Source organism: Eriocheir sinensis, chromosome 61 (assembly GCF_024679095.1).
Source record: "Eriocheir sinensis breed Jianghai 21 chromosome 61, ASM2467909v1, whole genome shotgun sequence".
Lineage (NCBI taxonomy): Eukaryota > Metazoa > Arthropoda > Malacostraca > Decapoda > Varunidae > Eriocheir > Eriocheir sinensis.
The window spans coordinates 1,450,007-1,471,062 of NC_066569.1; the positions used below are offsets into that span (position 1 = coordinate 1,450,007).

The following is a 21,056-nucleotide window of genomic DNA, read 5'->3' on the forward strand; positions in this document are numbered from 1 at the left end:
TTTTCCATTTTAGACCCCTAGTTGCATAATATAAATTGTTGGGGGGGTGTTGGAGGGTCATGTGATGCCGATCTAGCACAGTTTTTGTGCTATTAACACTTGTTTCTACTACCATCCTGAAGGCAAATATCTGATCCACACATCCCCTTCCTTTCCTCCTTGTTCTGCCTGACGCGTCACGTGACATGACAGATGTATTCCGAACAAAAGTGGGAAATGATCTGTGGCCTTCGGTAGGCCAAGCGCTGGAGACAAATGAGTGTGTACGGATGCCAGATGCCTCCACCATTCTTCTGAGTCAAGAACTGGCGGTATATTTGAAACGTAGGGAGCGTAGAGTGTGATGATTATATATACGATCCCCGTACGGGTGGGGCGTGTGGCAGCGCACTTATATAAACGATCACCGTAACGTAAGGGTTAAGGCTTCTGCCATTTCACGGTTATGCTCATCTTTTATTTCTTTTTCCTGTAACTTTTCTGTCTTCAGTATTTCCTTTTTTACTTCACCTTTCTTTTCAAACACCCACTTTTCTTTCAGCTTTAACTTTGCCAGCACTGCAAGATGGTCAGATCCATCGAACATTCCTCTTACTACCTTTGCGTCACAAATTTCTTTTCTAAGCCTTTCATCTACTGCCACATAATCAATCAATCCTTTTTGCTCATTATCTTCTCCCCTCCTCCATGTGTATCGGTGGATATTCTTGTGCTGAAAGAAGGTGTTCGCTAGGAACATTCCCCTCTCAGCACAGACATCCACCAGGCACTCTCCATTTTCATTCTTCCCAGGTATCCCCCATTTTCCCACCACATCCATCACACACTTTAGCATTCATATCTCCCATCATAATAAGTTTCCTTTCTTTCTCAAAACTTCAAACATGCATTCACTTCCTCCCAAAAAGCTTCCCTTTCTCTCAGTCCTTTTTTACTTTTCACATTTGCTGGTGCATAAATACACACCCATGCATACTTTTCTAAACCTACTTTTCCTTTCACCCACACAATTCTTGATCCCTTCCAACCATAATCAGTCACACCATTCCACACTCTTTCAGACATCACAACAGCACATCCTTCCTTACTCCTGCCTCTATACTTCTCATCTATCCCTGTCCATACAATGAAAAAACAATGAAAATAACTGATTTCAGCAACAAACAGAAAATTATAATACAATAGCGTATTACAGTGAGGAAAGATACGTAACACAATACTATTGAAAAGCAAAGTGTGTGGATAAGAAGAGAGGACCGGGAGGAGGAGGACCTAAGAACCGATAAAAAGCGCTACAGGTCAAAAGAGGAAAGTTTGTTGTGGTTTGGTTACGGACAATCTCACATAACAATGCCAAGTCGTATTAATACATATGAACAAGTATAGTTTGTGTTCGTGATTTATTAATTGCTTTTGTGTATCAAGTGCCTAAAATTGATAGTACAGAAGTTTAAAAAATAAATAAATAAATAAATAAATAAATAGATAAATAAATAAATGAACATTTTTTTCCCCAGGGCATAGACTGAACAGCAGTCCAACCAAAGGTTCATAACGTATTTTGAAGCGTATAACGCGCACCCCAAACTTTAGGACAACAATTTTGGAATCAATAAATAGTTCTTAAAATGCTCAGAAATATGTATGGTTAAAGAACATTGACGATGTAGTTTCCTGAAATTTATATATTTTTGGTGTAACCTGTACTGCTTGAATTGACAAGTGTCCTTGAGTAAAGCAATGAAAATGGCGGCCGGGCTGGTGTTGTGAGAAATACATCCCCGTAAACATACTGATGATGCACAGCTTCTGATATCATAATTAGCACATTATTCTCACCATCACTCGTAGGTTATGACAGACAACTAGGCAAGACACAATTCACACGGTTCTGGTGACACGCGGCATGCAGCTGTTTGTTGTGTGGGTGTGGTTGTGTGGTTTTCAAACAATGCAAATGGCGGCCGGGCTGGTGTTGCGGGAAATAACTCCTCATACAAGACTCATGATGTACAGTTTCTGATATCATATTTACCCCATTATTCTCACTAATATCAATAATTAATAATGAACACATGGATATTTTTATTCCAATATGATTTTTTATGTAGCTTGTACTGCTCAAATTGGCAACAGTGTTAGTCATTCAAAACAATGCAAATGGCGGCCGGGTCGTGTCAGCGCCCGACGGAAAAACGGGATAACAGCAAGGCATGGGCGATCCTCCACCGATTTAATTTTTGTATAGTAGTTATTTGATCGCTCTGTATTCTATGGTAACATATTATAAGACAGCTATGGACTATGAAAGATCATAAACAATAATAAAGGAAAGTTTGCAGTTGTTATTAGACAAAAAAAAAAATAAAAAAATAAAAAAATAAAAAAATTAAAACACCCCAAAGAAGAAAAAAAATCAATAAAAATTTGTATGGTACCTTCAGCGTATAACGTGCAGGGCTAAACTTTCAGGCATTTTTGGGGAAAAAGGTGTGCGTTATACGCCGCAAAATACAGTAATTTCATTTATCATAGTAACACATCTGTGTCGATAATTACTGAAGAAAAAAAATTCTCAATATTCATAATTTTGTTTTGAATTACATTGGGATAAGCAAAACATTTTTTTCATAGTAGACCCAGTTTTCTGTACCATATTATGCTTTCCAGATATTCTGGCATCTTTTTCAAGGGATGGAAATGCTTGAATTTCTAGTCATCACCGAGTACTCACCTGTCGCTTCTCAGCTTAGACTTCAGCGTGGGGACAAAGATGGTATAGCCAGTGACTGGGTCAAAGTCTTCAATGGGGTCTTCCTTGGTGCAAACGTCCTCCTCCTCCTCCTTGATACCAATCTCGTCACACTGGGAGAGAGCATCCTCGGAGTGGTCGCTGTGGGTGAAAGGGAACAGATAAATGAGGCACCCCAGCCAGACTAAGGACACAATGACAACAGCATGGTGTGACCAAACACTCAGAGAGGGAAAGCCACAAACTTTAAAGGTGGTTAGTCTGCAAGACAACAAAGTCAAGTGACTGATGCATGGAAGTGAGGTGCAGAGGGTCCTGCTTTGACTTGTGCAATGGATGACTATTTGCTCCTGCCAGGAAGTGGACATAACTGCCAGCGTGCTGCACTGCCTACTCAACACACTGCTCTTTTATTCATGGACTGGATTACTTTATTCCTAAAAAACTGTAACTGTGGAATGTTCTTGAAAAAATGTGTACATTAAATTTGAAATTCCCAACTCACATGTGACAGCAGTGTAGCCACACACTGCAGGGGCCCATGCCACCACCACCACCACCACCTCACTCCTCAGCCACGCATCATCCTGAGCAGCCATCAGTACTTCTATTACAGTAATCCATCCCACATTCAAACTAACTGCGCCAATGAATGTTTGGACATGGGGAGTGTTCGGACATACAATAAACCCTCGATATAACGGACCCGCTTATAACGGACAAGGTCAGAGAGTCAGAAATCCATGGGGACTGACCAATAATAATATTTTAAACACACGCCTCCGGTAACTACTATGGTGTCTGCTGGCCACGTGGCCCTCCTCCCTTCATCTGCTGCCCCATCCTTCGGTTACCGTAGTCATATTCTGCCCACCTGATGAAATATTTTCCTTCTCGTTGTTTCCATTCAAATGAAGAATGTATTTATACCACAAGAAAGTCGAATGCATCAATCCAGATATGTACAAGTATATCGATAATACCCAAGTGTTTGTGAGTGTCGGTACAGATACAGCTTTAGGGGGTAGAGGGGAGCTAAGCCCCCAGTTAGGTAGGTTAGTAAGTTATGTTTGGTTAGTATAGTTATTCGTCACTCGGCATGTGGCGTGGAAATACACAGTGCGGGACGGGACATTGCGGCGGCGAGCGTGGTGGGCCGGTGTCGCGAGAAATATCTCATAGCAGAAATAAGTCACTCTGCTCTCCACCACGTGTGCACACTGGGGAAATACACAGCAGGAAAAATATTAATTTGCCTGGTTTTGCTCTAGTTTGTCCACTTGTGATCTTTGTGAACGGTGAGTGAAAGAAAGGATCAATAAGCAAGTTGATCATCTTTTTTTGAGAGTTATTTTGTGGCTGTAGCTGCGGGCTGCGGTGGGTGAACAATAGGCACTGACTTGTGACAGAAACATTTATCGTATTATTTCATAACACACTGAAAACTACAAAAATAGAAAGTTTCGTCTGCCAGTACGAGATTGGTGCACTTTCAAAATTTTGCCCATTCCTGCAACAATACGGCCCCCTCACAGGGCCCCACTGCCACCCTGGCAGCCTCAGTGCCCCACAGTCCATCACCAAGTTTGGTAAGCAGCTATACAGACAACGTGCACACGACATACACAATAAAATATGTGTGTATGTATATATATATATATATATATATATATATATATATATATATATATATATATATATATATATATATATATATATATATATATATATATATATATATATATATATATATACGTTTAATAGGTAGAAGTCCACGGAAAGCTTTTGTTATCGTTATGTTGACCACGAAAGGCAAAGAGTGAGTCAGGGGTGAATAATACATATGGTGCGCCGGCGATGACGTCATCATCATACAAGAGTATAAATTAAATAAATTACGCCATCCTAGTTCAGGATATCGACTAATCACGCATGTCCTATATATTGTGCATATGTTAGATTTATTGTTGTCAACAATAATCATGAAAAGATAATTTTACTTTCTGTTTGAGTAATATGTTGATATTTGAACTTCATTTGACTCTTTCCTTGGTGAACGAAAACACTTTGTCAAAATATTTCGACAAGTCGTCGTAAGACATCACTGAATATTTCTTTTCAATTTTTTTTCTAGCTTCTAAAATATATTTAGTTAAGTTATGATGAAGATACAGGAAAATAATGGTACTCTTGAAAATATATAACGATACTTGTGTGATCGAAAATTAACGTACACGGCGACATCACTTCATATCGCGACTGTACATATACCTATTTGTAGTATACAGGGCCTGAGCTCAAGCTTGGTCACTCCTGTCTCCCAATCTATATTTGTCCAACTTTTCCTTCATTATTTGGACACTGCCCACTTCCACAATGTTTTTGCTAAGGCCGTTCCATGTATCCACACTCCTGTATAGAAAACTGTACTTCTTTAGGTCTTTCAAACAAGTCCCCTTCCTCAATTTCTTGCTGTCCTCTTAGTTGCCTCCTCCCTTCTGTCTCGATTAAACCATTTCTATCTAACACTTCCATTCCACTTGTATTCCTGCACAGCGCTATCAGGTCTCCTCTTTCTCCCAGTGTAGGTAAGCCCAGTTCCTCTAATCTAGCCTCGTGTGGCAGGATTGATAGCTCTGGTACCATCTTAGTCGCAATCCTTTCGATCCTTTCAAGTTTCCTTATGTTCTTTTTCTTGTGTGGTGAACAGACAACTGCCTCATACTCCAGCCTTGGTCTAATCAAAGAACTCAGTGTATCTTGTATTATAATTCCCAAGTCTTTTTCTTCCTTCACTGTGTCCATGATTGTCCCTCCCATCTTATACACTCCACTTGGTCTATTTTTCTTTTTACCATTTTCATTGTGTGACATTTCGTTAAACTCCTTTTCCCATTCTTTACTCCATTAGTGTATTTCATGTAAATCTTTCTGCACATTATTACATTCCTCATCATCTCTTCTATTTCTAAGCAGTTTGGTGTCATCTGCAAACATACTATTGTAACTCTTTACTTTTCCCGGCATATCATTTATGTACAGTAGCGATATGAAGTGATGTCGCCGCTCTCAGAATGTTTCGTACGGGAGCATTTGAAGGTAATGGAAGTGATGTGTATTTATTGTTTATGTTATAATGTTCCCTTTTAATGATAATCTATAATACATTGTGATGTAAAGCACGGTAAAATAACGTAGTAGTACCTGAATTACAATTATACATTCATTTGTTTTAAAAAATGTAACTGCGAATGTCATGTGTTGTCTTCAGTACTGAAGGCAACCTTGAAATGATTTAGCTCACGTCATGTGCTTATCTTTGCAAAACAGTTGTTATACGTCGTTCAGATTTAGGCGACATACATATACAGTTGTCCCTCAAACAGTACAGGGGTTAGGGACTCAGGACCCCCGTACTATTCAAAAATCCATATAAAATTAGTGCCCCCCCAAGAAACACTTCTGGGCTGCGTTTGAGAGAGGGAATCAGGACTCTCGGAACGTTCCGAGTGCTCTCAAACGGATGACGCGGCAGTACATGTTGCCAACTCAGCACGTACACTCCGCTCCCGGCTTTGAGAGATGGAACGCCTCTGTGCTGTGATGACGCCATCAGCAAATATGGCGGCCCAAAACAAACACATAAGTGATTCCATTGCATAAGGAAGATCAGCGACCCCATTTTGCTGTGAGTGAGACGCCATTACCATAGTAACGACGAGGCTTAGTAAAAGGACAGCCTTTATCTTTACTCTTGCAGCACTCTTGGAGCACTGGCAGTTACTGCGGCAAGAATTTCTTTTATACTATGTTAGATAAAGCGAACATGCACTGCTCTCATTCACGTGGTATGCTCTCCCTACCACAACGTAACTCATCCCAAAACGTAACTTCTCCTAAATCTGAATTCATCTGCAAGGTGAACACCTATCTCAAAGGCTTTGGAGTGCTTTCAGCAGGTGTTTTGGTAGAACAGTGTTGCCACTCACGCCATGGCTACTTGGTGCGACGAGTGAGAAATTTGAAAATCCCATAAGAATTCTTACATGACAATCCGTATAAAACCAAAACCGTACTATTTGAGGGACGACTATATATATATATATATATATATATATATATATATATATATATATATATATATATATATATATATATATATATATATATATATATATATATATATATATATATATATATATATATATATATATATATATATATATATATATATATATATATATATATATATATATATATATATATATATATATATATATATATATATTCTGTGTCAAACCATGAACTGTCTTCTGCAGTTATTAATACAGTTAATAATACGCACAGTATGACACGAAGTGAATGGACAGTTACTGACATTACTTTGCGTTTTATTGATTAAGAAACGATCAAATAATAAGGTTTCACATTAAACACCTTTTATTCACTATGATGGCTTCTTATCATAAGCATGGGCACTGAAATATATAGTAACATTGCTCAGTAACGATGATGAATGAAGAATGCCTTCATAGGTAGGGTTGTCATATTTGAACTATCAAAATTCCGGACGCCTCTACGAACACTCGACCATAGCCTAATGTTTGGCAACGCTGTGATTATCCGCCCGCAGCCACGACCACCACCTCCATTTCAAAGCCACATATTCTTATTTCCCCACCTTCCTCGATTATTCTATGGAACTTACAAGCTGTGGACATGTTCCATTGATCACCTCCAAGCATTAGAAGTCTACATGAAGCTTTTGTCATCGTTATATTGACCAAGAAAGGCAATGATGTTTGCGATCGGCGGCAAAGAGTGAGTTACAAAACACGACTATTATGAAGCTATTTATTCTTATTTTTCCATCTCCGACTATCCCTCGGTAGTTATAGGCTGTGGGCATCTTCCCTTGATCACTATCATGCATTAGAAGTCCACGGAAAGCTTTTGTTATCGTTATGTTGACCACGAAAGGCAAAGAGTGAGTCAGGGGTGAATAATAGGTATGGTGCGTGGGCGATGACGTCATCATCAAATGAGAGTATAAATTAAATAAATTACGCCATCCTAGTTTAGGATATAGACTAATCATGCATGTCCTATATATTGTGCATATGTTAGATTTATTGTTGTGAACAATGATCATGAAAAAAATATTTTACTTTCTGTTTGAGTAATATGTTGATATTTGGACTTCTTTTGACTTGTTCCTTGGTGAGCGAAAACACTTTGTGTCAAAATATTTCGACAACTCTTCGTAAGAAGTCATTGAATATTTCTTTTCTAGCTTGTAAAATATATTTAGTTAAGTTATGATGAAGATACAGGAAAATAATGGTACTCTTGAAAATATATAACAATACTTGCGTGATCGAAAATAAATGTACAGAATGACATCACTTCATAACGCGACTGTACATTAAAAACATTATTGGTACTAACATCGATCCCTGTGGAACTCCACCTCTGACCTTTCTCCTATCTGATTTTTTTTCATCTTTCAACATGGCTCTCATTTTTCATCTATTGTCATTTTTCTCCCTAATTCTCCTTTAAATTCTAGTTTCCACAGAAATCTTTTGTGTGGAACTTTAACGAATGCCTTTTTGGGGTCCAAGAATATGCAGTCTGCCCACCCGTCTCTCTCCAGTACTAGATCTATTACTCTTGAATAAATGTACATTAGGTTTGTGAACACACAGATGTGGTCCAGGCAAAGATGTGATTCCCACATAAATGACAGTTGTGTCATGTGCGTGTACCAGTTTGTATTTGCAAACATAGCTTTGGTATGAACCTCAAAATGTTTTATTTTCTAACATATTTTGGACTTTTCTACAATTATAACCACAGACAGTCAGCAGGGAGGCAGTGGCCAAGTGCTCAGCATGAGAGCATGGTGCCTGGAGGGCCCGGGTTCAAGCCTCGCTCACCGGCACAAGTTGACAATTTCCTGTCATCACTGAAGTAGCCACGCCGTGTCCTGCAGATTATGTCCAATCCAGACTCTGGCAAAACTCTCCAGGGTGGAGCAGAGGTGAGTTCCGGGGGACAGCAAGAGCCAACCAAGATGTCGCCCCCATAAACATTTGCGTGCACAACTAAAGGAGTGTGGGCAACTAGCAGGCCACATCTAGGAAGGCTACAGGTGGTACAGGCTGAATGTAAAAAAATAAATAAATAAATACATAAATAAATAAAAAAAAGTGGCTAAGTAAACTAAGGAGGTAACGATCACTCACCTGTTGCTTCTTGGCTTGGACTTCAGCACAGGGACAAAGGTGCCACAGCCAGTGATGACGTCCAAGTCTTCAATGGGCTCTTCCTTGATGCAAACATCCTCCTCCTCCTTCTTGATAGCAATCTCATCACACTGGGAGAGAGCATCCTCGGAGCAGTCACTGTGAATGAATGAGAACAGATAAATGAGGCACCCCAGTCAGACTAAGGACACAATGACAACAGCATGGCGTGACCAAACACTCAGAGAGGGAAAGCCACAAACTTTAAAGGTGGTTAGTCTGCAAGACAACAAAGTGAAGTGACTGATGCATGGAAGTGAGGTGCAGAGGGTCTTGCTTTGACTTGTGCAATGGATGACTATTTGCTCCTGCCAGGAAGTGGACAAAACTGCCAGTGTGCTGCACTGCCTACTCAACACACTGCTCTTTTATTCATGGACTGGATTACTTTATTCCTAAAAAACTGTAACTGTGGAATGTTCTTGAAAAAATGTGTACATTAAATTTGAAATTCCCACCTCACATGTGACAGCAGTGTAGCCACACACTGCAGGGGCCCATGCCACCACCACCACCACCTCATTCCTTAGCCAAGTGTCCTAAACGATCATCTCTATGTTAAAGGCCCGCGCCTGAGACTGATGACGGCATGAAGTGAGTCGACGCTGCCGCTGCTTGGGTCCTAACGTTCCCCATATTATTTCTTTCATTCATATTACTTAATCATATCCTTCCACTTGTCATTACAATTTACTGTTTCCATACTACTGTTGATTGTTACTTTTCTTATTTCCATGATTTGCAGTGTTCTACTGATTTAACCCTTTCACGCACTACAAGATTCGCGTCAAACAATGGCACGAGAGACTTGACGATTAGTTTATTATATAGGTCTAGCTTGGATCTTTGATGCAAAAAATTTTGATGCGATTCTGGAAGATACTTTATTTTTGGTGATTGCGTTGTGTTGCGTGAAAGGGTTAATATACAACTTTTTTGTGTGCTATTTCAGTTTCAATTCCAGGGCATCACTTGCCTTTGTCTTAATTTTAATACATGAGCATCATTAAAAATATTTAATTCCTGATCTTTTTGTGATAGTTAAGCATAAGTTAAGTTAACAAAACATGACATAATTGCACCACTTTCATTGTTTAATGTTTATGTATAATAATGATACTAATATCATTGACAATAATAATAAGAGCTGGTTTGTTTCCCTGATTAGCCTTCTAATCTTAGGTTACAGTCAGTAAATGAAAACAAAAACATAAATGCACAAATGTCACGTACTTTGGCTGGTTTTCAAAGATGGTGGGGCAGGCATCCTTTGTTAGCGACGGCCGTCCTCTCATGGCTGTTATCACAGTTCCGTCAGGACGTGTAACACTGTCTTTTGTAAGGATGCAATGCTGTTCAAAGTGCTTGGCACAGACCACTGTATTCGTTGTTGGCTTAAAGTCCTCTCTACGGATGGCTCTTATCCACTGCACCCGGCGCTGCTCATCTTCCGGGAACCTGAACCCTGATGCGTCTGCAGTAGAATAATTGGACTTGCATCCAGGCACACAACATGACCTTGGCATCTGCAATAAACATGCATTATGAGAATGACATGCATCTGGATTCACTTGCCTGCGGCCCAAATAAATCCACCTTGGCCCTGACACTGCCCCTCTCATCAACTATTTCCAAAGGCCAAAAAGATCAATCGGGTTCTAATGGGTGGTATTGTAGGTTCACGGTACAGGAGAAGGCTAAGGCTACCAGCAGGATCATAAAACTACCCCCGGAAATGCCTATAACTCTTAGGAAAGCCTTGTCAAATAGGCGTGTAAATCCCAAAAATATAGTTGATATTATAAGACTCTTTCGCTTCTCACATCAACTATTTCTAAAGGTCAAAGAGGGGATCAGTCGGGTTCTAATGAGTGTTTCTTTAAGTTCACGGTACAGAAGAGGGGTCAGACTACCAGCAGGATCATATAACTACCCCCGGAAATGCCTATAACTCTTAGGAAAGCCTTGTCAAATAGGTGCAAATCCCAAAAATATAGTTGATATTAAGACACTCGCTTCTCACATCAACTATTTCTAAAGGTCAAAGAGGGGATCAGTCGGGTTCTAATGAGTGTTTCTTTAGGTTCGCGGTACAGAAAAAGGGTCAGACTACCAGCAGGGTCATAAAGCTACTCCTGGAAATGCACTCCTAGGAAAGCCTTGTCCAAAAGGTGTGCGGCGGAGGAAGGCGCCACAAGAGCATGACCCTTTGTTTACTACGACTTCGGTGTTCGGCGCCATAAAACACTTATCAGAAGCAAAATGAATTGTACCTAAACTTGTGTTATCCTGAAATAGAAACGAGGACCGAGATGAGAAGAAAAAGTACCTGTTTGGCGAGTTAAGAAAAATAAATAACTTACCCACTGAAAAATATGACCCATTGTTTACTACGACTTCGGTTTTCGGCCCCGTAAATCACTTAATATAATAATCCTTGGTGGAAGCTAACAAAAGAACAGAAATGGTAATTGGAAAAAAAGAAAATAGAAAAACAAAGTCAGGGGAGTAAGGAGCAGATTTTGATTGAGTGATAATTATTTTTTTTTTATGTTGGAGGTCAGTGCACAGTGAAGTGTATGTAACTGTGCACTGTGAGGTAATTAAGTGTGTGCTGTGAAGCACTGAAGTGCAGAGAAGTATATCAGGAGGATCCACCTATAAGAAGCGATACAGAGCGGAACAGATTAAAGGAAAAAAAAAAAGTTTATAGGCTGTGAAAGTGGCCGTAATATCCTTGCATAAAAGAATAAAGCACCAAAAGGGAAGGAAAAAAGGGAGGAGGACCTAGGAAGTAATACAAAGCGATACAAATCAAAAGTAGTACTCAGGAAGAAGACTAATTTGGAAGTCTAAAAAGTTGCCAGATTGTCGTACTCAGAGCATCGTATATACTGGTTTCTGACCCCAAAAAACAATTGTCAAGAAAACCAATATTTGATGATTTTATCGATAATTTTATATGAAGCTAGTTTTTGGTGTGGAGAGACAGTTTTAAGGTCGGAAATTGGCAAACATAGGAGGATGAGTACGACAATTTGGTAATGGAGGCTCCGTCTTTGCCTCGTATTTTCCAGTTTTTTACGCTTAACTATCACAAAAAGATCAGGAATTAAATATTTTTAATGATATTTATAAATGGATCTCGTTATTATGGTACAGGAAATAAATCGGTAAACATATGACGCTGAGTATAACGATCTGCTGGCAGCACTGGTGCAACCTGTAGAGATGGGCAGGTACCGATAATTTGAGTACCAGTAGTGCCGGTGTGGCAGATTGAACGTTCCCCCCTCTACTGCGCATGCGCCGACCTGTGTTTATATGCGCTACTCGGCCCACTCCAAAACACTGGAAAAATCGGTCCCCCCGAGCAACATTGCCAGATTGTCGTACTGAGCCTTTTATGTTTGCCGATTTCCGACCCAATAATTAAACTGCTTTCATCACCCAAATAACTGCCTTCATATATGGATATCGTTTAAATGGTTAATTATTGGTGCTTGTTGGCAACAGTTATAGCCAGAAACCGGTAATTACGCGGCTCTGGAGTACGATAATCTGGCAACGGTGCCCTCGAGTCCCGAGCTCGCCTGCCTCACCTCAGCAGCCGCACCCTTTTTTTAGTATGGTATCTTACCTGTATACAATAGGTACAGGATGTAACCCATGAAGTTGTGACCTCATCTTCCCAGCAGGAGCAGAAGGCTAGCAATCCTGCCCTCCTATATATGTGTATGTGATCCTGCGGCAGTGAAAGGCCGACAGTCCTGCCCTCCTGAGTGTGTGTGTGTTTTGTCTTGCTACAAGATCAGAAACGGTTTGAGCCAGCTAGGCCATGAAAGGGAGGAGCATGCCGTCCCAACCCCCAGACAGTACAGAGTGTGATTATACAACTAAGGATACATGGGTAATTATAAGTAGCACCAGGAATAAAAAAAAACATTATATCCTTGCATGTAGTATTAAAAAAAAGTCCCTCACCTCTGGCTCCTTCTGGACGAAAGGATAGGAGGCAGCATCATGCTCGAGCTCTTCTGCAAACTCATCTGAATATTCAGATGAGTCGTCACACAGTGCAGGATTGTCGGCAGCCTCCTCATCGCTGCTGCTCGCCTCAACTGGCTCAGACCTCCTCCTCCTCTTTGCCGCCTGTCGTGCCTCCTGCTCTCTCTTCTTCTCTCTCTTCTTCTCCTCCGACCTCCGCTTCTTCTCCTCTCTGGCTGCTTTCTTCTCCTCCTTCTCCCGCAGCTGGCCAAGAGCCTCCTCATCCTCAGTCAGGATGCAGGCGCGGATCTTCTTGCGCCCTCTGGCAGCAGGGCGGGGAGGAGCCTTCGGGTAGGGCTGCACAGCTTCGGGAGTGACGTCGAGAATTGGAGGAGATGAAGCTGTTGGAGTTGGAGTCTGCCGAGGTTGGGGTGCTGCTTCAGGAGTGCTAGCCGCTGAAGCAGAGAAGGCTGGTGACATCCTACCTATTCCAGATGGTCCAGGCTGAGGTTGGTCAGGCTCCGATGAAGATGGTGTCAAGGGTGCGGCAAGAGTTTGTGGCAAATCATCATCATCATCAGGAGGGGCCTGCTCTGTGACTTCTGCCCCAAACGCATCATCTGGAAAGATGTTGCGGTTGACGGAAAGATGCCAGTAGCGAAACCCATTGGTGATGTTGGTGACATTACAAACCTTGTCCCAGGCCTTGCACGCCATCTCTGGCAACATATGTTCCGTGATGGACACGTGAGGGTTTGAGAGTTTGAAATCGTCCTGAATGGATCGCAGGACAGACTTGAAGGGGCCAAAGACACTTACATCTAATGGCTGGAGTTTGGCTGTAGTATGAGGTGGCAGCGTGACAATTACGATGCCATGCTGTATCGCATACTCAACCGCATGAATGCTCATGTGACACTCGGCATTGTCCATTATCAGCAGTATCTTATTCTCCACTGAAGAATAAGACACCTTATGGAGATGCTCAGTGTCTGCACAACGCTCATGGACCATCCAACCGTAAGCCTGCACTAGCACTGTGGTTCCATGAGTAGCCCATCTCTGAAAATCAGCATTCAACTTCTTTCGTGCGATGATAAACACTGGAGGGAAACCCTGCCCTGCAGCATTTACAATCCCACGAAAGTCATATGATTGCCTCTCTCCCGAGCAACCTGCGAAGCAACAGGACGACCTCTCTCGCAAACAACCTTACATGGCTTCATCACAGTGGACAAGCCACTCTCATCCAAGTTGAAGATCCTGGCTGGCATGAAACTGTGTCGCCGACAGCTTCCACGTAAGCCTTGAAGAAGACTTCAACGTTTACGCGGTTGAAAGCCATCGCGAAAGTGACATGCCCTCCGGAGCCTTCAATGCAAGCCTTGGATGACGGAACATATACCCGTAATACCAGTCACGGGTGGCCATACCTTCCCTCCTCCAGACATCAGGAATAGCCGGGCTGCCAACAGCCTCTGCATACTTCAGGACCATCCTCCTGAAAGCTCTCGTCGGCAGCCCGTAGAACATGCGCGCGATCTTGATCGAGTATTCCTCGATGAAGTGTTCCTGCGCATCAGTGAAAACCTTCTTGATGTTCTGGTGCTTAGGCACGAACGTCCTCCCATCACTCTCCTTGAGGGACCGTGAAAGCATCCTGAAAAAAATAAAACAAAGGTAAAGTGGGGAGCATAGGCCCTATAGGCTAAATGAAAAGTAAAGTTCTTACCCATAGGCCTGAAATAAAAAGGTAAGTTCTTTGGCTAGCCTAGGCCTACCCATATAAATTAAAATTTAAGAGGGCTTAGATTTATTCAAGCTTACCCCAAGAGTCGAAGCCTTCACTCCAAAAAGGTTGCACGCAGTGCGGATGCTACAGCCTGTCTCAATGCGGTGGTTAAATGCCTTCTCCAAGTTGGTCCTATCCGTGGTTAGGCTGTTCCTCGGCTGGTAGTTGCGAGGCATGGGAACCATGGCTGCGAGGCACGAAGGATCTGAAAGAGATAAATGGCATTAGAGACATAATGAATATTGTCTATAAGTTCATAATGAAAAAATATTTTGACCTTTTCAAAAACCCATAATTTGTTAGTTTAGACAATCAATAACTTTATACGAGGTAATAAACAGTATTAATATTTGTTCCATGTTAAAATTCTATTGCCTGACCAATTAATAAATTTTAGAAAAATAAAAATTCTTCTCCTAGCTCCGTGTTCTCAACCCGGACAAACCTGTCCGAGTCGAGAACACGGACCTTGCATTTTAAAAAAAATTCTTAAAAATTAAAAAAATTGGCCTAGGTTAAATATTTCAATTTGGAAGACTAAACACTATTGGGGGGCACATATTAATTCTAAAAAAAAATAATTTGCACAAAAAAAAATAGCTCAAAACTGACTATGTTTGACTTTGGCAATCACCCATATTTAATTATTTTAAACCATCAATAATTTTATAAGAGTTAATATATAGTATTAATATTGGTTTTAGGTTAAAATGAGAGTGATTGACAGAGTCATTTAAAAAAAAAAAAATCCTTCTTATACCTCCGTGTTCTCGACTCGGACATCACGTGCACACTGTCCGAGTCGAGACCACGCACATCATTTTTTTAAAAATTCGTAAAAAATATAAACAATTGGCCTAGGTTAAATATTTCAATTTGGAGAAGTAAACACTAATGGGGGGCACATATTAATGCTAAAAATAATTCACTTCCATCAATAAAACACTTCGAAAAATCACTCGATATTTAGCCGTGGCAAACACCCATTTCCAGCCTTTTCCATGGCTTTATCTCACATATGGTACATTATAGTTGTAAGAACTATGCAATCATTCACTTTTTAATTGGTTTTTCCAGTACACTTAATTTGCATGAATTGTCAAAAATTGTCCGAGTCGAGAACACGGCATAATTTTGTTTAGCGGGTGTGGCAGACTGAACGTTCCCCCCTGTTCCCCCCTCTACTGCGCATGCGCCGACCTGTGTTTATATGCGCTACTCGGCCCACTCCAAAACACTGGAAAAATCGGTCCCCCCGAGCAACATTACCAGATTGTCGTACTGAGCCTTTTATGTTTGCCGATTTCCGACCCAATAATTAAACTGCTTTCATCACCCAAATAAATGCCTTCATATATGGATATCGTTTAAATGGTTAATTATTGGTGCTTGTTGGCAACAGTTATAGCCAGAAACCGGTAATTACGCGGCTCTGGAGTACGATAATCTGGCAACGGTGCCCTCGAGTCCCGAGCTCGCCTGCCTCACCTCAGCAGCCGCACCCTTTTTTTAGTATGGTATCTTACCTGTATACAATAGGTACAGGATGTAAGCCATGAAGTTGTGACCTCATCTTCCCAGCAGGAGCAGAAGGCTAGCAATCCTGCCCTCCTATATGTGTATGTGATCCTGCGGCAGTGAAAGGCCGACAGTCCTGCCCTCCTGAGTGTGTGTGTTTTGTCTTGCTACAAGATCAGAAACGGTTTGAGCCATGCCATGAAAGGGAGGAGCATGCCGTCCCAACCCCCAGACAGTACAGAGTGTGATTATACAACTAAGGATACATGGGAATAAAAAAAAACATTATATCCTTGCATGTATCTATATTATATTTGGAAAATATGCTTGTTGTATGTATCCCTGATAATAAAATTTATCTACATGTGCTTAAATTTAAGTGAATGAAAGCATAAGAGAGTAAAGTGAATGGAAGCATAGTGAGTTCCTCCCTTCTCCCTTGTTTACCTGCAACAATAAACTATCAATCAATCAATCATAATCAAGTACTGGCAGATCTTTCGTAATAAATCTGCAATCGCTCCTTCAGACCTATTTGTTGTAACTCCTGATCTACCCACTAGAGTCCACCAGTTCAAAATAGCCTCCCAGAATCCCTGGTCATCCTTCAGTCTCTATCTATCTAAATCAGCACTAGCTCATCATATAGGGGTAAAGCTTTTAGAATATCACTACATGGACTATAGCTCTTCATCTTTAATATTATGAATTTTATTACGTTGACTGCGCATCTGCAGAGTGCTGGCTTCCTAGAGCCCCCGCCTCATCATGTGGATTTTGGGGTTGGGAAGCCTATCCTAACGTAACCTGGTGGGCGCCTCCCAAAACATATCAATCAATCAATCACTAACCTAAGGGAGTTGTTACAGTCTTCATAATATTAATCTAGAGCATATAAAGGTATTTTGTAAAGGATTGGTGACCATAATTATTAATGTGGCAGCAGTCTCGCCTAGGAAATAACCCCAACAAGTGATACAGAAAGAAGGGAAACCAATTTACTGAAGGCTTTTAGTTGTACGTTTTGATACCGTTGATGAGGATTCACGCCCCGGTCTGCCGCCGCAGCAGTGCTCCACAGGGCCGCTAACATCACAGTGGAAAATAACAGGCATGCAAATGACAGAATAAGGAGGGGGTACCGATGTCTCATCGGGGGACCGATCAGTCTGCAGTAGATGCGGGCCAGCTGGTCCCCCCTTTAAATGGGGCGGGCCAACACGGGTCGGCGCATGCGCAGTAGAGGGGGGAACAGGGGGGAACCGTTACGTTCAGTCCGCCACACGGGCACCCCAAACGAGTGCATTGTTGTTTAGGCACTCCGTATTATCACTGATTTTATGCCAATATGGCTATATTACATAACAAAACTTATCACAAGTTGATCACGCCTTATTCGTGGTCATGGCACAATATATCCTGATGCCGAAAATTAAGATCGCGACCTCTTAAAATCGAAATTCTTACCATGCTTACAAGCGGAGCGTCGGCGGGGAGGTTTGCAAATGGCGTCTAGTTAGGACCGCCCTCCCTCATACGTCATAGCTCTGACGTCATCCTAGGCTCGATCGTTCATTGGTTAATCAAGACTGTCCGGGTCGAGACCTTGTCCGGGTCGTGACCACACGACCCTATCTATATTATATTTGGAAAAATATGCTTGTTGTATGTATCCCTGATCATAAAATTTATCTACATGTGCTTAAATTTAAGTGAATGAAAGCATAAGAGAGTAAAGTGAATGGAAGCATAGTGAGTAAAGATCTAAAAAACACTATATCCTTGTATCTATATTATATTTGGAAAAATAATGAACATAATCAAGTACTGGCAGATCTTTCGTAATAAATCTCCAATCGCTCCTTCAGACCTATTTGTTCTAACTCCTGATCTACCCACTAGAGTCCACCAGTACAAAATAGCCTCTCAGAATCCCTGGTCATCCTTCAGTCTCTATCTATTTAAATCAGCACTAGCTCATCATATAGGAGTAAAGCTTTTAGAATATCACTACATGGACTATAGCTCTTCATCTTTAATATTATGAATTTTATTACGTTGACTGCGCATCTGCAGAGTGCTGGCTTCCTAGAGCCCCCGCCTCATCATGTGGATTTTGGGGTCGGGAAGCCTATCCTAACGTAACCTGGTGGGCGCCTCCCAAAACATACTAACCTAAGGGAGTTGTTACAGTCCATAATATTAATCTAGAGCATATAAAGGTATTTTGTAAAGGATTGGTGACCATAATTATTAATGTGGCAGCAGTCTCGCCTAGAAAATAACCCCAACAAGTGATACAGAAAGAAGGGAAACCAATTTACTGAAGGCTTTTAGTTGTACGCCGCAGCAGCGCTCCACAGGGCCGCTAACATTATAACAGTAATATTAGCACCTAAAGTTGTCCTCAATCCTCATATTTGTTAAGTCGTAGGACTTAGTGAATAAGTAAGTCTTCAGCGCTTTCTTGAAGATTGCCAGACTGTCACTGTACAGTGACAGTCTGGTTAAGAACGTTCTTAACATCCCCGGATAACTCATTATAGTAGAGCCGCGGGGCACTCTTCTCAAATGTTCTGGAAACCCAGTTCCAGGTTGACCCTGGGCTCTTTGAGTCTATACCGTTATATCCTGTTGTATATTACAGATAGTGTGTTCAGATATGAGTAAAAAAAAAATCGTTATACACAGTGGAAAATAACAGGCATGCAAATGACAGAATAAGGAGGGGGGACCGATGTCTCGTCGGGGGACCGATCAGTCTGCTCTGCAGTAGATGTGGGCCAGCTGGTCCCCCCTTCAAATGGGGCGGGCCAACACGGGTCGGCGCATGCGCAGTAGAGGGGGGAACAAGGGGGAACGTTCAGTCCGCCCCGGTTGTGGAATTAACGGTACCTGCCCACCCATAGCAGCCTGAAGGAGACCGAGGAGCGCGGCTCCTTGAACGCAACTCACAGGTTAGTCATCATCATATCTTGTCACTCCACCACTGGAGGGATCTTTCGTTTGCTTCCAGGAGATCTTGGTTGGAGCAGCTTGGGCCCAACACGCAGCCTCGGAGAATATGTTCCATTGTTTGATTGGGCTCACCACAGGGGCAGGCTGAGCTAGCCGCGAGTCCCCACCTCTGAAGGTTGCCGTTTGTCTTGCCAACTCCCGGCTCAGTTGCTGCGGGGTGCGGCGGATCCGGCACCGCCGGTATGTGGTATTATTCAATGCTTGTATTTACGTAAAACTTGCATTAGAATAATTTTTTTCTTCTTAAATTTCGTCATGTGTCATCCCTCCCACGTCGCTCTCAGCAGGGGAGCGTGGCACTCACGACACAGCAGTGACAGCACCAGTGCCTCTCCACAGTCTCCAGTCATCAACAGGCGAGTGCGTCGTACTCTGCTCTGCACTTCAGCCACAGGAACGTCTTTACAAATGACGTACCGGCGTAAGTTGAGCTTGAAGAGACTCAGCAACTTCAAGAGGGGTCATGGAACAAGACGGAGTCACCAAGACTCTGAAAACCAGCCAGAAAGCGGTGCACAAGCGAGCCCCGCGGCGGTGGCTGGAGGCGGCTTATCAGCGACGCCTGCCCCAGCACACCAGCCGCCACCTCCAATGCTCTCCATACCAAGTACGTCACGCCTTTAACAAACCACTGACCTCACCAAGTCCACGTCACCGGTGCCCAGGAGACTCTTCTGTTGACCTGTAGGCTCTATCGCTTTGTATTGCTTAGTAGGTTCCCCCTCCTGATGGTCCTCTGTAGTCACACACTTTGCTCCTCAGTTTTTTTTTTCTTGCGTCAAAGGAAACAGCTCAAGGGAAAAAAAAAGACTAAAAAAGAAAGGTAATATGCCCTTTCACTACCTTTACCACTTTTGCTTTACTTTTAAGTTCTTCCGCCTTCATATTATGGTTAAGGGACATGTATTTTGCCCCTTACGTATAATATGGAGGCGTATTATCGTATTTTGGAGGCGCGTAGTGATTCAGTAATTACCAAAAGAAACAATAATAAAAAAAGGCTGCTAATCACCGCTCCTACCCAGTGTGGGCCTTGATGGGGGCGGCGCCAGTGTCCAGAGTGCAGCGGTCAGGTGGCTCTGGTTAGGTTAGGTTACCTTTACCGAGGTGCCAGTCTTGTGACCTCGGTGATCATGGACCTTCATTTCTTCCTGTCATCAGCCATTCTCACAACTGCTGCCACACTGTCTTGCAGCACGTTAGCCATGTAGGTACAGTAAAACCCCGATTATCTGAAATGGAAGGGGGGAAACCTCTTTCGGATAAGCCGATTTTTCGGATAATCCGGATTTATGGCCGCCATTTTGATCGCCGCCAGTTTGATCGTCGGCATTGTGTCTTGCTTTCTCGTTTGGATGAATATCACTTTGATCTTGCACCTTGGTTCTTATTTTCTCATTAGAACACATGTAGCTAGTATGATGACTCATATTATCGCGCAACTCGTATGTTGGAAGGGGAATGTGGCATGGAGTGGAGAGGGGAGTCGTGTTTGTGTCGTTGTCTTGAGAGTACGGTGTGTTCGTTCGCCGCACCTACATCCTTGCTGGGGCGAAGGTGCGGACGTGGTGTTGTTGAGAGTTTGTTTAATGTTTTTTGTCTAATACATTGATCTATTCGTTACAAGCTATTTCGGCAATACGTATTAGAAAGCATATTCATTTTAACTGTTCTTATCAAT

General features: G+C 42.1%; 2 protein-coding genes across 25 annotated transcripts in view; one reads left to right on the forward strand and one right to left on the reverse strand.

Moving 5' to 3' along the window:
- The window catches only part of LOC126986080 (translation initiation factor IF-2-like), a 115,938-nt gene extending 102,287 nt beyond the window's left edge, over positions 1 to 13,651 (reverse strand). For 10 of the 11 annotated variants that reach the window (XR_007739267.1, XR_007739269.1, XR_007739268.1 and 7 more), the window contains exons 1-4: positions 13,045 to 13,651; positions 10,294 to 10,586; positions 9,001 to 9,159; positions 2,735 to 2,893 (exon numbers count right to left, since the gene is read on the reverse strand). Coding sequence is in view for 8 of the 11 variants with exons in the window: in XM_050841772.1 (XP_050697729.1) it covers positions 2,735 to 2,893; positions 9,001 to 9,159; positions 10,294 to 10,586; positions 13,045 to 13,527 (1,094 nt within the window). In the remaining 3 variants the exon portion in view is untranslated. Of the gene's footprint in view, positions 1 to 2,734; positions 2,894 to 9,000; positions 9,160 to 10,293; positions 10,587 to 11,173; positions 11,295 to 13,044 lie in introns of those variants that run through there. The other variant, XM_050841773.1, reaches the window with a different exon arrangement.
- A 5,496-nt stretch (positions 13,652 to 19,147) lies between these two features.
- Positions 19,148 to 21,056, forward strand: part of LOC126986081 (pinin-like) — a 45,450-nt gene continuing 43,541 nt past the window's right edge. For 2 of the 14 annotated variants that reach the window (XM_050841779.1, XM_050841782.1), the window contains exon 1: positions 19,843 to 19,982. Coding sequence is in view for 2 of the 14 variants with exons in the window: in XM_050841781.1 (XP_050697738.1) it covers positions 19,784 to 19,982 (199 nt within the window). In the remaining 12 variants the exon portion in view is untranslated. Of the gene's footprint in view, positions 19,315 to 19,339; positions 19,556 to 19,659; positions 19,983 to 20,038; positions 20,060 to 21,056 lie in introns of those variants that run through there. The other 12 variants (XM_050841786.1, XM_050841787.1, XM_050841781.1 and 9 more) reach the window with 11 other exon arrangements.